The 18,445-nt window shown below is 45.5% G+C and overlaps 1 protein-coding gene across 3 annotated transcripts in view; it reads right to left on the reverse strand.

The window, feature by feature from the left end:
* LOC144596583 (galectin-8-like) overlaps nucleotides 1–13,335 on the reverse strand; it is a 42,129-nt gene extending 28,794 nt beyond the window's left edge. For all 3 annotated transcript variants that reach the window (XM_078405078.1, XM_078405079.1, XM_078405076.1), the window contains exons 1-7: nucleotides 13,076–13,335; nucleotides 7,905–7,993; nucleotides 7,010–7,220; nucleotides 4,705–4,824; nucleotides 1,227–1,283; nucleotides 1,112–1,138; nucleotides 401–489 (exon numbers count right to left, since the gene is read on the reverse strand). In XM_078405078.1, coding sequence (XP_078261204.1) covers nucleotides 401–489; nucleotides 1,112–1,138; nucleotides 1,227–1,283; nucleotides 4,705–4,824; nucleotides 7,010–7,220; nucleotides 7,905–7,993; nucleotides 13,076–13,102 — 620 coding nt within the window. In that variant the 5' untranslated portion in view covers nucleotides 13,103–13,335. The remainder of the gene's footprint in view (nucleotides 1–400; nucleotides 490–1,111; nucleotides 1,139–1,226; nucleotides 1,284–4,704; nucleotides 4,825–7,009; nucleotides 7,221–7,904; nucleotides 7,994–13,075) is intronic.
* Nucleotides 13,336–18,445: the final 5,110 nt, after the last annotated feature.

The raw sequence follows: 18,445 nt of genomic DNA on the forward strand, positions 1-18,445 counted from the left end.
ATTCCCTCTATAATTCCCTGGTCCCTTCCAGCCCAAACCACCCCCTCCCCAGGTACTTTCCCCAGCAACCGCAGGAGATGCAACACTTGTCCCTTTACCTCTCCCCTCGACTCCATCCAAGGACCTAAACATCTCAACCTCCATATTCATGCAAATTCCATACAGACTGCACCCATAATCGGGATCAAACCCAGCCATGTCACTGTATGGCAGCAACTCTACTGCTGCACCAATGCTTTTATATTTCCAGACTGTACTCCAAGTTCCTTGCAATATTGATATGCTAGTTTTTGTGCCAAAAATGAATGCTGGACTACAACTCAAATTTAAATATGCGGTGAAGCTCCCATCATTAGAGACACAAATTTATTAGATTATAAACAGAAATTCAATAAAGCACCTGTTTGGATACTTTTTGATTTTGCCTTGAATAGTGATTACCCGACCTGGGCTCAATCCATCCTTAATTTTACCCAGATAAGGAACAGCCTAAAAACAAGAAATTACAATTAGTTCAGTTTAGAAATACAGTGCAGAAACAGGCCCTTAGGCCCACAAAGTCGGCGCCGACCAGTAATCCCCGTATACTAGCACTATCCTGCACACTAGCGACAATTTACAATTTTTACTGAAGCCAAATTAACCTGCAAACCTGTATGTCTTTGGAGTGGCAGGAAACCGGAGCACCCGGGGAAAACCCACGCGGTCACGGGGAGAATGTACAAACTCCATACAGACAGCACCCATAGTTAGGATCGAACCCAGGTCTCAGGCGCTGCAAGGCAGCAACTCTACCGCTGCGCCACCGTGCCACACTACATTGTCACACTTTCTCATCCACTCCCTACACTTGAGGCAATTAATCTACAAACCCGCACGTCTTTGGGATGATGGAGGAAACCCACACGGTCACAAAGAAGGTGTGCAAACTCCACACCGACAGCACCAGAGGTCAGGAAATGGAAGGATATGGGTTGTGTACATGCAGATGAGAACAGTTTAACGGCATCTTGTTCGGCACAAACGTGAGCCTATGCTGTACCATTTTATGTTTTTTACTTAGTCAATCACATTCCGCAATAAAAGTTTAACAAACATGATATGTACTTACCAAGAGAGATTTGGATGGTGTTGAATGCTATAATACAAAGAAACAAGAATACGTTAAGTTATAATAACTAAAAGGTAGAGAAAGACATTTTTAGAATGTCAGGATTCAGACTCACAGTCCCATTTGAATTGGTCTTCTTTATTGGAAGGTCAGAATATGGATTATCCAGCTCCTGAAAACAATTAGGAAAGACCTCATTTGGCACGATAACTTTCAGGTGCAATAACAGACATTCACAGTTTGCACAATTACCAAACATTTATCAGATAATGGCTTTGCAGGAAAACCTAGCATTTACTGCTAAAATACTGCCCTTGAGAAGGTGATGGAGGGCCACTTCCTTGAGCCACCCCAGTCCCGTGGACATGACACAGGAAGTTATTGGCCCATTGAGGCCACACCTTTTCCCAACCCCAACATATAGCATTTCCATCATTCTCTCTCTTTCTCTGTAGCCCCGTAACTTTACCCAAGCAACATCCAGAGTCGGGATCAAGCCCAGAACCCTGGAGAGGTGAGGCAGCAGTACTAACTTCTCCAGAAGGTGAAGGTACATCTACAGCCCTATTGGGTGAACAGAGAATCAGGATTTAGATTCAGTGACGAAGAATGAACGAATATGGAGGACAGTTTCAAGATTTAGATCCAGCAATGATGAAAGAACATGAATAATTTTGTTTTAGGCAGGACAGCGAGCAGCTTGGGAGGAACTAGATGAAGTTTTAGTGTAATTGAATGATGGAGGTCCCAGTAACAAAAGCATTTATCCTGGTGCTCTAAATTTAAACCAAACAATAAGTACAGCTGATGAGACATAGAAACATAGAAAATAGGTGCAGGAGTAGGCCATTCGGCCCTTCGAGCCTGCACCGCCATTCAATATGATCATGGCTGATCATCCAACTCAGTATCCTGTACCTGCCTTCTCTCCATACCCCCTGATCCCTTTAGCCACAAGGGCCACATCTAACTCCCTCTTAAATATAGCCAATGAACTGGCCTCAACTACCTTCTGTGGCAGAGAATTCCACAGACTCACCACTCTCTGTGTGAAGAAATGTTTTCTCATCTCGGTCCTAAAAGACTTCCCCCTTATCCTTAAACTGTGACCCCTTGTTCTGGACTTCCCCAACATTGGGAACAATCTTCCTGCATCTAGCCTGTCCAACCCCTTAAGAATTTTGTAAGTTTCTATAAGATCCCCCCTCAATCTTCTAAATTCCAGCGAGTACAAGCTGAGTCTATCCAGTCTTTCTTCATATGAAAGTCCTGCCATCCCAGGAAACAATCTGGTATATGTATGTGACAAATAATCTTGACTTGACTTGATCAATACATATATCAATTTTGACGGCACGGTGGCGCAGCGGTAGAGTTGCTGCCTTACAGCGCCAGAGACCTGGGTTCGAATCTGACTACGGGTGTTTGTCTGTTCTCCCTGTGACCATGTGGGTTTCCCCAGGTGCTCCGGTTTCCTCCCACACTTTAAAAGATGCAGAGGTTTCTAGACTAATTGGCTTCAGTAAGTTGTACAAATCGTCCCTAGTGAGTAGGATAGTGTTTGTGTACTGGTCGGCGTAGACTCAGTGGGCCGAAGGGCCTGTTTCCGTGCTGTATCTCTAAAGTCTAAACTTTAATACACAGGCGTGTATACATTTATGAATCATACTGGATTAATTTTGTGTTTTTAAGGGAAAATAATATAACTACAAGTTTATGTAATGAAAAGTCAAATTTATTTAAGGTAACGTTTCTCATTAAATGTTTCAAATATTGCATAACACTATTTTTACATTTACCAAGCCAATTAACTTACAAACCTGCACGTCTTTGGAGTGTGGGAGGAAACCGAGGATCTCTGAGAAAACCCACGCAGGTCACGGGGAGAACGTGCAAACCCTGTACAATAGACAATAGGTGCAGGAGGAGGCCATTCGGCCCTTCGAGCCAGCACTGCCATTCAATGTGATCATGGCTGATCATTCTCAATCAGTACCCCTGCACCGCTACAACAAACGTATTGTTCCCCTTTAATGCCAAAGTTTGTCATATGATCTACTGCAAAATATGCTTTTCTCTAAATTCTCTGTTTGAATTCTTGCAGTTTCAACTGCACTAATAAAATATGCTGCAAATAATTCAGGAGTGTGCATGCTTAGAAGAAATGCAATTAGTTTATAAGCCACATTTAATTCTGGAGGAGAGGACAAACACACATTCTTGGGGATTGTTTGCTGCAAAATAAGTTTGCAGCGACTCAGAAAGTGACCAAATCCAAGATCAATTGGATTGCAGATTGGATTTGGGATTTATACCAGGAAAATTTCACTGAATCCATAGCAAGCCCAGCAAACATCTACTGCTGATCTGAACAACGCACCAGGCTGGAACTGGGTTTTACCCAGTGTTAGCACAAACCTAATTTTACATCTCACCAACATGCTTCAAAGTGAAGACGAGTCATTGACCAAAGGCATTGAATCCACTAGTCAACAATGCAGCATTATTGTATGATCAAGGAACTGCAGATGCTGGTTTACAAAAAGAGACACAAAATGCTGGAGTAACTCAGCGGGTCAGACAGCATCTCCGGAGATCGTGGATAGATGACTTTTTGGATTGAGATCTTTTTTCAGATTGATTTTGGGTTGGGGGAGGGGGGAGCGAGAGCAGAACTACAGTCACAGAGAAGACGTGGGTGAGGGATCCAGATGACAGCATGCAGCACTATTGATTGATTGTTTGAAAGACACGGCATGGAAACAGACCCTTCAGCCCATTGAGTCCACACCAACCCTCAATTACCCATTCACCCTGGTTCCATGTTATCCCACTATCCCATCCACTCCCAACACACTATGGACAATTTACATATCATCAATTAACCTACAAACCCACGCGTTTTTGGGATGTGGGAGGAATTTGGAGCACCTGGATGAAATCCACAGGGAGAACACGCAAACTCCACAGACAGCACTAGAGGTCAGGTTCAAACCCGGAATTCTGGCGCCGTAAGGCAGCAACTCCAGCAGCTGCACCACTGTGCCGCACATATGTTTTCCATATTAAAGATGAATCAAGTTGGGTGAAACATAGAAAATAGGTGCAGGAGTAGGCCATTCGGCCCTTCGAGCCTGCACCGCCATTCAATATGATCATGGCTGATCATCCAACTCAGTAACCTATACCTGCCTTCTCTCCATACCCCCTGATCCCTTTAGCCACAAGGGCCACATCTAACTCCCTCTTAAATATAGCCAATGAACTGGCCTCAACTACCTTCTGTGGCAGAGAATTCCACAGACTCACCACTCTGTGTGAAGAAATGTTTTCTCATCTCGGTCCTAAAAGACTTCCCCCTTATCCTTAAGCTGCGACCCCTGGTTCTGGACTTCCCCAACATCGGGAACAATCTTCCCGCATCTAGCCTCTCCAACCCCTTAAGAATTTTATATGAGCAGGGGGGTGGCAGGTAAAAAAAACTAAATAATTTCTTGACATTTAAAAATAAGGCAAATCGGAATCACCAGTAATAAATCTTGCAAGTCACTACCAAAGAGACATAATAAATTGCTTAATGACTGCTTGCTTACAGAGTTGCCCAAGAAGCCGATGGTTTGAATTTGAACGACGCCACTAATTCCAAGTGTATCAACTCTATCCGGCCTCATCCTGTGTTGATAATCCAGAAAATGTTTTCCATTAACCGCAACCTAGCAGATAAATACAAAGTTCACGTAAATAATACACCTTTTGTGTGCAGCTTTTGACGTGCTGAACCAGTTCATATCAGACCCTTCAGGTATCATCAGTACACAATTCTAATTCAATTCATAGTATAGAAACAATGAACTGCAGATGCTGGTTAATGGCAAAGATATGCACAAAGTGCTGGAGTAACTCAGCTGGTCAGTAGGATCATATTGAATGGCGGTACTGGCTCGAAGGGCCAAATGGCCTACTCCTGCACCTATTTTCTCTGTTTCTATCTCTGAGAAACAAGGATGGGTGACATTTCAGGTCAGGACTCCAAAGTCTGAAGAAGGGTCCCGACCCGAAACGTGACCCGCTGAGTTACTCCAGCATTTTGTGTCTATCTAATTCATTTCACCTACTTCATATCTTTTAACTCCAATGTAATTGTGGTTACGAAGGTGGCAGAAACAAGATTTAAATTCTACATCCTTACACTGGACTCTACTTAAAGAGGGCAAGAAAGTATCTCCCCTCTGTTGGCGCATTTTGTATTTTCTCATTTAGAGCATGGAACAGTACAGCACAGCCATACATAAAGCGCTGGAGTAACTCAGCAGGTCAGGCAGCATCTCTGGATCATGGATAGGTGACTGATGAAGGGTCCCGACCTGAATCGTCACCCGTCTATGTTCTCCAGCGATGCTGCCCACCCTGCCAGGTTACTCCAGCACTTTGTATCCTTTTGTGCATCTGCAGTTCTTTGTTTTACACAGTACTGCACAAGAACAGGTCCTACAGCCTACAATTACCTTTGTTGACACTCCTAAACCACTAGTAACATCCTTCTGACTTCCACCATCCTCCCCCCACCCACCCTATTTATGACATTCTCATTCAATAAAAGATGTGAATGATCATATTTCTATTTATCTGTATTACTTTACAAGAGTTGTGAATTATCTCTCAAGAATTTCCACAGGATTCAAATTAGATCTAAGTGTTCATACATTGGCACATGGGCAAAACTTCTGTCAGAAACGCAATGTTATGTTATATCAGACAATAGACAATAGACGATAGGTGCAGGAGTAGGCCATTCGGCCCTTCGAGCCAGCACCGCCATTCAATTTGATCGTGGCTGATCATTCTCAATCAGTACCCCGTTCCTGCCTTCTCCCCATACCCCAATAGACAATGGACAATAGGTGCAGGTCTGGGTTAAATGATCTTCAACAGAGACTTTGCTGACCAAATATTTTCTGCGCTTCCACAGATGGAGAGAAACTATTTCTGAACAATTTCCCACATCTTGATTTTTAAAAAAGGAAATGCATCACCACAAGCTTTAATTTAGTTTAGAAATGCAGCGCGGAAACAGGCCCGTCAGTCCACTGCATCTGCCCTGGCCAGCGATCCCCACACACTTACACTATCCTCAACACAAGAGTTAATTTACAATTATACCAAGCCAATTCGCCTACAAACCTGCACATCTTTAGAGTATGGGAGGAAACCGGAAATCCCCGAAAAAACCCAGGCAGATCAGGGGGAGAACTTACAAACTACGCACAGACAGCACCCGTAATTAGGATCGAACCCGGGACTCTGGTGCTGTGAGTCAGCAACTCTACCACTGCGCCATCGTGCCACCCCCAAGATTACCGGGACTGGTTTCCATCTGCTACTTACTTCCAGTTTAGCAAATTACTTATTTTTGTTGTCTGTAAACTTCAATGTAATTCTCTCAGGGCTTATTGATCAACTTGTGAAGAAAACTTGCCCCTGACCAAAGCTTGGGTCATCACTGCACAATGCCTAGCACGGTGGCGCAGTGGTAGAGTTACTGCCTCACAGCGCTGGAGACCGAGGTTCGAACTTAACTACGGGTGCTGTTTGTATGGAGTTTGTACTTTCTTCCCATGACCGCATGGGTTTTCTCTGGGTGCTCCGATTTCCACCAACACTCCAAAGAGGTACAGGTTTGTAGGTTAATTGGCTTCGTTAAAAAATGTAAATTGTCCCTAGTGTGTCGGATAGTGCCAGTGTAAGGGGATCGCTGGTCGGCGTGCGGTGGGCCAAAGGGTCTGTTTCCATGCTGTATCTCTAAACTAAACAGCTTAACAGGCCTGCAAACACAATACACATTGATAATATATAGGTAAAAGGTGAACATAGGCGAAGGGGAGTTTTGACTTGCATTACCTTGAACTTGTCCACCATCACGAAGAAGATTATTTCAAATGGCTCTCCTTTCTTGAATGGCATTTCGAATACTTTTAATTCTCGTGCCCACTTCCCCTTCTCGAGTGTGTTACAAACCACACATTCGGATCTCCAAAAACGTGGATTGAAATGGAAGGCAACGTCTGCACGAGGTTGTTCGCTACATCCTAGCTGAAAATCCACCTGGAATCTAGGGAAAGGATTTAACGTCACCATTCTGCAACAAATGTGAAAAATACAGGAAGGAAACAGGCCCTTCAGCCCATGTAAACCATCGATCACCCGTTCACAATAGTTCTATGGTTATTCCACTTTCTCATCCACTCCTACAGATTAGGGGTAATTTACAAAAACCAATGGACCTACAAACCGTCAGGTCTTTGTGATCTGGGAGGAAACCGGCGCGCCTGGAGGAAACCCACATGGTCACAGGGAGAATTTGCAAACCACACATGCAGCACCCGAGGTCAAGATCGAACCCGGGTCACTGGTGCTGTGAGGCAGCTACTGTGCCACAGTTGCGCCACTGTGCTGCCCACCAATGAGAAAGCTCTAAAACTGGATTATTTTTAAGATAGTATCACCACAGTTGTGCTGATGAGTAATTTGGCCATTCCACATTGCCCCCAATGAGTAGAAGCAAGGAACTGCATATGTTAGTGTACACAAGGACACCAAAGTGTTGGGGTAACTCAGCAGGTCAAGCATCATCTCTGGGGAACACCAAGAGATGACGTTTTTGGTTGGAGCCCTTCATCCTTTACTGCTACATTTTGCTGCAAAGGAACGTTCTTAGATTTGCAAGTGAACAAATAGCTTGATCATGTAGTCGATGAAATGCCCCTAGACGGTCTATTTCCAGCTGTTTATTTACCTTTCACTCTCTTTGGGCAATATTCCTTGTATTGCTATCATCTGCCCACGGCATAATCCACCAAAAATTGCCCCTATGAACGGCATAACCTGCAGGGAGAAAGGACGATATATTCAACAAAGAAATAAAATACTTCAGGGACAGACAGAAGTGAGCAGGAGAATGGGATTACTCAGCCGAGTGCTGACATAGACCCGATGGGCTGAATGGCCTCTTACTTTGCCAGTGCAATTAAGTTGAGAGATGGTTTTCTAAACCAACATGTCGAGGAACCAACGAGAGAACAGGCCATTCTAGACTGGGTATTGAGTAATGAGGAAGGGTTAGTTAGCAGTCTTGTTGTGCGAGGCCCCTTGGGCAAGAGTGATCATAACATGGTAGAGTTCTTCATTAGGATGGAGAGTGACAAAGTCGATACAGAAACAAGTGTTCTGAACTTAAAGAAAGGTAACTTTGAGGGTATGAGGCGTGAATTGTCCAAGATAGACTGGCGATTGATGCTGAAAGGGTTGACGGTGGACATGCAATGGAAGGCATTTAAAGGTCGCATGGATGAACTACAACAAGTGTTCATCCCAGTTTGGCAAAAGAACAAACCAGGAAAGGTAGTGCATCCGTGGCTAACAAGGGAAATCAAGGATAGTATTAAAACAAAAGATGAAGCATACAGATTAGCCAGAAAAAGTAGCATACCAGAGGACTGGGAGAAATTCAGAGTCCAGCAGAGGAGGACAAAGGGCTTAATTAGGAAAGGGAAAATAGATTATGAGGGGAAAACTGGCAAGGAACATAAAAACAGACTGCAAAAGCTTTTATAGATATGTCAAGAGAAAAAGATTAGTTAAGGCAAATGTAGGTCCCTTGCAGTCGGAAACAGGTGAATTGATCGTAGGGAACAAGGAGATGGCAGACCAATTGAACAAATACTTTGGTTCTGTCTTCACTAAGGAAGACATAAACCGTCTGCCGGAAATAGCGGGGGACCGGTGGTCTAATGAGATGGAGGAACTGAGGGAAATCCAGGTGGTCTAATGAGATGGAGGAACTGAGGGAAATCCAGGTTAGTCGGGAAGTGGTGTTAGGTAAATTAAATGGATTAAAGGCAGATAAATCCCCAGGGCCAGATAGGCTGCATCCCAGAGTGCTCAAGGAAATAGCCTCAGAAATAGTGGATGCATTAGTGATAATTTTTCAAAACTCTTTAGATTCTGGAGTAGTTACTGAGGACTGGAGGGTGGCTAATGTAACCCCACTTTTTAAAAAGGGAGGGAGAGAGAAAACGGGGAATTATAGACCAGTTAGCCTAACATCGGTAGTGGGGAAAATGCTAGTCAGTTATTATTTGAGCTATCGTTAATCGGACTTTATCTTGCACTAAATGATATTCCCTTTATAGGTGCTGTATGGATGGCTTCATTGTAATCAGGTGTCGTCTTTTCTTTGATTAGCATGCAACAAAAGCTTTGTACTGTACCTCGATACACATGACAATAATAATAAACTAAACCAAGCAACAGCAAGATTCTGGTTGCTGCACAAAATCATATGATTAAAAACATTTAATGTTGTAGAGGATATATATTGAAAGAGAAATATCTCCCGAATCATAGCCCGAAGATAAACGTCTCAAAATAGAGTGACATAACACGTACATAGCCTTAACATTTTTGTATATAATATTTAAATATTTCATACAGCAAGGAAACACACCCTTCGGCCCAACTCAGCTATGCCAAGTAAGATGCCCCAACTAAGCTCATAAGATTATAGCAGCAGAGTTAGGCTATTCGGCCCATTGAGTCTACTCCACCATTCAATTATGGTTGATTTATCTTTTCCTCTCAATCCATTCTCCAGCCTTTTGCCCATTACCTTTGACACACTTACTAATCAAGAACCTATCAATCTCTGCCTTAAAAATACCCATCGACTTGGCCTCCACTGTCATCTGTGGCAAAGAATTCCACAGATTCACCACCCTCTGGCTGACAAATGCCTCCTCATCTCCTTACTTGCCAACATCATATTGTTTTCAGAGTACTGTTGAGCTGCTGCAAGTAAGGATTTCATTTTTCTGTTTGGAACATATGACAATAAAACACACTTGCCTCTTAGGTACACCCTAAGCTAGTCCCAATTGCCCATGTTTGACCCATATCCCTTTAAACCTTTCCTATCCATGTACCTGTTCAAGTGTCCTTTGTTTCACATTTTTAGCTGCAACCTCTCACAGCTCCAGCAATTCTTTGTTCCCTCTCTCACCCGTCCTCATTCATCTCCTCCAGATGTTCTGTGGTGGTAAACACTTCCTCCTCAACAACCATCAGCACAAAATCACCTTGGCGTTGTGCGTTCAGTCCCTTGCTCTACACAGTCCCTATGTGTAGCCACACACAGTTCCAATGCTGTCTTTAAATTTGTCAATGATACCATTCTGTCCGCACCCAGCTTCCAGCACTGGACTGCACTCACCACCAGGGCCAAGGTACAACTATGAGCCTCAGCGCCCAGCAGCCAATACTTTACCCTGGTCCATTGGGGGTGGTGCAGCAGGTAGAGTTGCCGCCTTACAGCACCAGAGACCCGGGTTCGATCCCGACTATGGGAGCTGTTTCCCTGTCACCACGTGGGTTTTCTCCAGGTGCTCTGGTTTCCTCCCAAAATAGGTACAGTAGTAGACCATTTGAGCCAGCACCACCATTCAATATGATAATGGCTGATCATCTAAAATCAGTACCCCGTTCCTGCGTTTTCCCCATATCCCTTGATTCCTTTAGCCTTAAGAGCTAAATCTAACTCTCTTGAAAACATCCAGTGAATTGGCCTCCACTCCCTTCTATGGCAGAGAATTCCACAGAATCACACCTCTCTGGGTGAAAATGTTTTTCCTCATCTCAGTCCTAAATGGCCTACCCCTTATTCTTAAACGGAGACTCTCCCAACATCGAGATTTTTTTTTCCTGCATCTAGCCTGCCCAATCCTTTAAGAATTTTATATGTTTCAATAAGATCCTTCTAATTTCCAGTGAATACAAGCCCAGTCGACCCATTTTTTCATCATATGTCAGTCCCGCCATCCCGGGAATTAACCTGATGAACCTACGCTGCACTCCCTCAATAGCAATAATGTCCTTCCTCAAATTAGGAGACCAAAATTGCACAATACTCCAGGTGTGGTCTCACCAGGGCCCAGTACAATGGCAGTAGGACCTCCTTGCTCCTAAACTCAAATCCTTTCGCAAAAAGCCAGCATGCCATTGGCTTTCTGCATTGGCTTTCTGCATTGGCTTTCTGCATTGGCTTTCTGCATTGGCTTTCTGCATTGGCTTTCTGCATTGGCTTTCTGCATTGGCTTTCTGCATTGGCTTTCTGCATTGGCTTTCTGCATTGGCTTTCTGCATTGGCTTTCTGCATTGGCTTTCTGCATTGGCTTTCTGCATTGGCTTTCTGCATTGGCTTTCTGCACTGCCTGCTGTAACTGCATGCTTACTTTCAGTGACTGATGTACAAGCACACCCAGGTCACATTGCACCTCCCCTTTTCCTAATTGAACACCATTCAGATAATAATCTGCCTTCCTGTTCTTGCCACCAAAGTGGATAACCTCACATTTATCCACATTATACTGCATCTGCCATGCATCTGCCCACTCACTCAACCTATCCAAGTCACCCTGCAGCCTTATAGCATCCTCTTCACAACTCACACTGCTACCCAGCTTTGTGTCATCTGCAAACTTGGATATGTCGCATTTAATTCCCCCGTCTAAATACCGGGCCTTTACCGTCTCATTACCGTCAGCACGGTGGTGCATTTACAGTCTCATTACCGAGCCTTGCGGCACCCCACTAGTCACTGCCTGCCATTCTAAAAAGGACCCGTTAATTCCTACTCTTTGCTTCCTGTCTGCCAACCAGTCCTCTATCCATGTCAATACCCAACCCCGATACCATGTGCTCTAATTTTGTACATTAATCTCTCATGTGGGACCTTGTCAAAGGCCTTTTGAAAGTCCAGATTTACCACATCCACTGGCTCTCCCTTATCCATTCTCAAAAAAATCCAGAAGTTGAGTCAAGCATGATTTCCCCTTCATAAATCCATGCTGACTTTGTATGATCTGTTACTGCTTTCCAAATGCACTGTTATTACATCTTTAATACACAGGGTGGAAACAGGCCCTTCGGCCCAACTTGCCACGCTGCCCAACATGCCCCATCTACACTAGCCCCACCTGTTCATATCCCTCTAAACCTATGGCTCATATCCTTCTAAACCTATCCTATCCATGTCCACATCACAACTTAAACGTTACGATAGTAACGTGAACGTTGTGATAATAACTATGGGCGAGAGGTTACTGGGAAGTAGCTGGAATGTGAAATTGAGGTCAAATCCAGCAAGCCATATTTAACAGAGAAGGAAGTAACTACAGATGTTGGAATCGAAAGCAAAGCAGAAAGTGCTGGATTTACTCAGCGGGCCAGGCAGCATTTGTGGACTGAAGGAAGGTTCCCAACACCAAACGTCACCTGTCCATTCCCTCCAGAGATTCTACCTAACCCGCTGAGTTGCTCCAGCGCCTTTCATTTTGCTCGGCCATTCTGAAGCCAACTTTCTGGAACTACGCCAACTGTACACTTTATATTATTTAACCTGTTTGGTGTTTTTTTTAAACACACACCCATGGTATTCGGTAAACAAATGCGTTTAATCCAGCAGCGGCAAGTTGGGCCAAAGGGCCTGTTTCCGTGCCGTGTGACGACTGTCTCTGTGAAAGATGGTGCAAGCTGGAGGGGCCGAGTGGTCTACTCCCGTCCCTGCCCATAGCGTCTCAAGGACAACAAAAGGCCGGAAGACTCCCTGACATTTGCCGAGCTATGCCTATGGCATGCATGCAAGGAGAATGCAAATTATAAATGGCCAACGCAGAAGCGACTTGAAGAGAAACAGAGACCTCCTCCTCCTCCTCCTCCTCCTCCTCAGGTTTTGCCGAATGACTGACTGACTGCCTGACTGCCTGCCGGCCGGCCTACTGGGTCTGCAGAAAGCCCCAGTCCAGGACCTTCGGCCACGACTGTACTGCGTTACACCAAACGCTGCACTAAACTATCTTGCACGCAGAATGCCACTTACATACCACTGGCTTAGAGTCAGCAGTGAAATCTTACCGGGTTAAATATCGTCGGATTATCCATTTGAATACAAACCAACTCCGGCTCAAACACAAGGACAATAACAAGAGCTGGGCGCGACTCTTCCAACCGCTGAGAGTTCCCCGCAGCCCAGCGTAACAATTGCACCTCCGCCCAATGAGAGAGAGGGTGGCAGAGAGAGGGAGGCAGAGAGAGCAGAGAGCGCAGAGAGAGAGAGTGATTACAGGCGCCGTGGGCCGGGAAGCGAAGACCTTTGACAGATCAAACAGCAATTGAGGGTGTCCCGCAAGGACTAATGCACATCACATGTCAGTCTGAGCTCATATTGATTTCTCCACTTTCGATTAACCCTTGCATTCCCTCTCTCTCCCTCTCTCCGTCCACCCCCACCATAATCGTCCCTCTAGTTTCACTATATATATATATATATATATATATATATAAGAAAATAACTGCAGATGCTGGTACAAATCGAAGGTATATAATCACAAAATGCTGGAGTAACTCAGCAGGTCAGGCAGCATCTCAGGAGAGGAGGAATGGGTGACGTTTCGGGTCGAGACCCTTCTTCAGACTGTTCTCGAGACCCTCTAGTTTCACTGTTCTTAGTTCTCTTCCTCAGCCAACAATGGTCAATTGTGGGCTCCTGGGCCATAGGAGCCTTCTATGCTTTGCTTTGTACCTTTTCATCCCTCTAGTTTCTCTCTCTCATGACTCACTCTGAAGAAGGGTCTCGATCCGAAACGTCACCTATTCCTTGTCTCCAGTTGCTGCTTGACCCGCTGAGTTACTCCAGCTTTTGTGTCTATCTTGAATGCAAATCACATGTCAGTGTGGGCTCCACTCTCGCTGGGCTGAGTTTCCACTGTCCTCTGGCACAGAACATCCCCAAAGATCCATCACTTGATGCGTCGTAGAAAGCATGTTCCTAAGTTGTTCTACAGATTCCATGGGTTAAAAAGGTTCTAGCATTTTCCTACCTCCAGTCCCGTCCCCGTCCCAATGAACAACCCAATGAAACAAATTATAACAGTTTTAAAACAGAATAAAGTGCAAGTAGATCTGTGCCGGTTCACTGTGCGATGTGACCATCCGGCTCAGCAGGACCGGTTCATAGCAGCTATGGCCCATGGGATGAAGCTGTTCCTGAGTCTGGAGGTGCGGGCGTAGAAGGCCTTGTATCGTCTGCCCGATGGTAGAAGTTCGAACAGACTGTTGCAGGGGTGTGAAGAGTCTTTGTGGATGCTGGTGGCTTTTCTGAGGCATCGTGTGTTGTAGATGCCGTCCAAGGCTAGTAGCTGTGTTCCGATGGTTCCACTGAGCTCTATGGACTACCCGCTGAAGAGCTTTCCTCTCTGTCTCCGTGCAGCTGAGGTACCACACAGGGATGCAATGTGTTAGGATGCTCTCTATGGTGCAGCGGTAGAATGTCGTCAGCAGCTGTTGGGGTAGACCAGACTTCTTCAGTGTTCTTATGTAGAACAGTCGTTGCTGTGCCTTCTTGACCAGCGCAGCAGTGTTATTGGACCATGTTAGGTCCTCCGAAATGTGAGTGCCCAGAAACTTGAAGCTGGACTCCAATCTTTTCTCCAGAGATGCTGCCTGACCCGCTGACTTGCTCCAGCACTTTGTATCTATTTTCAGTATATACCAGCAGTTCCTATGCATTTTCCTGACTACGGGTGCTGTCTGTACAGAGCTTGCATGCTCTCCCTGTAACCGTGTGGGTTTCTTCCGGATGCTCCAGTTTCCTCCCTCATTCCCAAGACAGATTTGTCGGGTAATTGGCTTCTGTAAATTGTACCCAGTGTGTGGGATAGAACTAGTATACAGGTGTTCGATGGTTGGCCTAGACTAGATGGGACGAAGGGCCTATTTCCGCGAAATTAAACTAAACTAAACTATAGAGTTAGGTAAAAAGTAAAGATCAATAAAATGGAGTTTTAAACTTTTTTGAGGTGTCTATACACCATATCAGTCACTGCACAATGCAAAAAAAATGTTACTAATGAACCAAAGCTCACACTTTGGTTTATTGCCAAAAGTTGTGCTTCATGTATTCATTTCCTGGGCTGTCTGACACGACCAGCAATTATTGCTATCCTGAATTGCTCTTGAGAAATTGATGGTTGAATCACCTTTTGAAAGGCTGTAGTCCTTCTGGTGAAGGTTTGGTCAAGAGTCATGTCTCAAGAGTGTTTAATTGTCACATGTACTGACAATGGAACAGTGAAATGTTTACTTGCAGCAGCTGTGGCACAGCGGTAGAGTTGCTGCCTTACGGCGCCAGAGACCCGAGTTCGATCCTGACTACGAGTGCTGTCTGGACGGAGCTTCTACATTCTCCCCGGAACCGTGTGGGTTTTCTCTGGGTGCTCCAGTTTCCTCCCACACTCCAAAGACATGCAGGTTTGTTGGTTAATTGGCTTCGGTTAAAAAATGTAAATTGTCCCTGGTGTGTACGATAGTGCTAGTGTACTGGGATCACTGGTCAGCCTGGACTCGGTGGGCCAAAGGGCTGTTTCCGCACTGTATCTCTAAATTAAACTGAACAAAATAGCTTAACATGCGAGCAAACACAATATATCAGGTTTTTTTAAATCAATAAATTGGTAACTGTAATGTCCCGTCATATCTGTTGGTCTTGTGTCATGTTCTGTGTTTAGATTCCCATGTCACGTCATGTCCGCCTTGATTGTTTCCACCTGTGTGCCCTTACCTCATGTATATATAGTCCACGCCTCCCTTTGTCCTGTGCCAGTTCGTCTTGTGATTCATGTGCTCTCGGTCATTGATTCTCGACTTACCCGCATTGTTTCCAAGTTCTTGTCAAGTGTAGTATAGTTAGTGAGTATCCTAGTAAGTATTTTTGTAACTAATGTTTTTGTAGCTAAGTAAGTTTAGGGTTTTGGTTTGTATCGCAGTGTTCTTTAATTTGGAAATTAAAGAACGCCTTTTTTTCCCTCCAAATTGACTCTTGTGTGTGAGTCGTGCGTTTGAGTCCAATTCCTGTGTGCCTCAGAACCAAACAGAACGAACTGGCCATAATATGGACTCAGCCGACTGAGATTTGGAAATCAGCCCTTGCCAACCAGGGCACTAAGATCCAGCACCAGGAGGAGCAGCTGCGCTCAGTCAGTCACGGGGTGCGCGAGCTGAACGATCGACAAGGCGAGTTCCAGTCATCAGTGACGACCCAGATTAACCACCTCGCTGTACAACTCCATCGGGTTCTGGCTCGTCTCGACCCAACCTCGGCAGCTTCTCCACTGGCTCACGTTGAACCTCCAGCCGGCCATCCGCCTGCTGTTCCGGCCACGCCTGCGAACCCCACGCTGATTCTACGCCTGGCTTCACCAGATAAGTTCTCTGGAGACTCTGAAAATTGTAGATCATTCCTTGTACAATGTGATCTCCACTTCAAGCATAACCCTGCACACTTCCCCTCAGACCAGGCCAGGGTAGCATTTATTGTGTCCCATTTGACGGGACGAGCCGCAGCATGGGCCACTGCGGAGTGGTCTCGGGGCTCCACAGTCTGCCAGGATCTAGACCTCTTCCAAAGAACATTTAGCAGTATTTTTGATCAACCTTCCTCTGCTAGGGAAGCTTCCCGAGTCTTACTGCAGCTAAAACAGAACACTCGCCCAGTGATAGACTATGCCATTGACTTCTGAACCCTTGCAGCAGACAGTGGGTGGAATATGCCTGCACAAGTGGATGCATTCATGAATGGGTTGTCGGAGGCTATAAAGGACACACTTTCACCTTTTGAGTTACCCAGTGATCTAGAGACATTAATTACCAGGGCTACTCGTGTCGATAACAGGATAAAGGAAAAGGAAAGACACCAGGCTGCTGATGGTCCTCCCAATCACCAGGGGCGCTCCTCCGGGTCCTTCACACCGAAGAAGTCATCGTTCCCTGTTCATCGCTGGCCGGAGAAAACAGCGCCCTCTCAGCCGTCGGAGGAACCCATGCAGCTAGGACGAACGAGGCTGACTCCGGAGCAGCGACAGCACCGCCTGAAGGACGGAGCCTGCTTTTACTGCGGTCAACAAGGACACCGTCTGGCCGACTGCTCGGTAAAAGGGGTGGCTCACCAGTGAAAAGGAGGACACTGGTGAGTCAATTCCCCGTTTCGGAGTTACCTCCTCGACCTCTGACACAGGTAACCCTCACTCTGAATCAGCAAATTGTGACTCGGGGGGGGTTTGATCGACTCCGGAGCCGACGAGAGTCTCATGGACTGGACTCTAGCTCGATCGTGTAAGGTTAAATCTGTGCCCTTGTTGCAACCTATTGTGGCGAGCGCTTTAGATGGACGTCAGTTGTTTGAGATAACTCATCGTACAGAACCTGTCAAAGTCATGTTCAATACTAACCATGTGGAGATAATGTCTTTTCACTTGTTTGACTCAACATCCCTTGGTCTTTGGTTTCCCCTGGCTGCAGAAACACAATCCTCAGATTGATTGGCGATCTGGTAAGATCAGACGATGGGGGGTTGAGTGCACACAATCATGTCTTGTTGAACCAGTGAACAAAGGGGTGAGTTACGGGAAGATCGAGGCGGTTTTGGGAATAAATTTTCTTAAATCTGAAGAAATAAAGATTTCTAATGATGATGATGACTATCCCGATCTGTCGAAGGTTCCACCCTGTTACCATGAACTGAAGGAGGTGTTCAACAAGTCCAGGGCCACCACCCTACCTCCTCATCGACCTTTCGACTGCGCTATCAACCAGCTGCCGGGGGCCCCTATTCCCAAGGGGCGACTGTACTCCATATCCGGCCCCGAGAGGAAGGCGATGGATGAGTACATTGAGTCCTCCCTGAGGACGGGCATTATTCGCGGGTCCTCCTCGGCAGCAGGCGCGGGGTTTTTCTATGTGGGCAAGAAAGATGGGTCACTTCGTCCCTGCATAGATTACAGCCCCCTAAACGAGATTACGATCAAGAATCGTTACCCACTTCCTTTGATGTCTTCTGCTTTTGAACTGTTGCACAAAGCCAAAGTATTCATTAAACTAGACTTAAGGAATGCATACCACCTAGTGAGAATCAGAGAGGGGGATGAGTGGAAAACTGGGTTTAACACCCCTAACGGGCACTACGAGTATTTGGTGATGCCGTTCGGGTTAACCAATGCCCCCGCAGTCTTCCAAGCTTTTATGAACGAGGTCCTCAGGGAATTTCTCAATGAGTGTGTTTTTGTCTACCTTGATGACATTCTTATCTTCTCTCCAGACATAGTCTCATGAGTGTCATGTCAAGTGTGTGTTGCAGAAGCTCCTAGCTAACCGTCTGTATGTGAAGGCCGAGAAGTGCGACTTCCACGCAGACACAATGTCCTTTATGGGCTACATTATATCGGCCGACCA

The sequence above is a fragment of the Rhinoraja longicauda genome, chromosome 9 (assembly GCF_053455715.1).
Source record: "Rhinoraja longicauda isolate Sanriku21f chromosome 9, sRhiLon1.1, whole genome shotgun sequence".
NCBI lineage: Eukaryota > Metazoa > Chordata > Chondrichthyes > Rajiformes > Arhynchobatidae > Rhinoraja > Rhinoraja longicauda.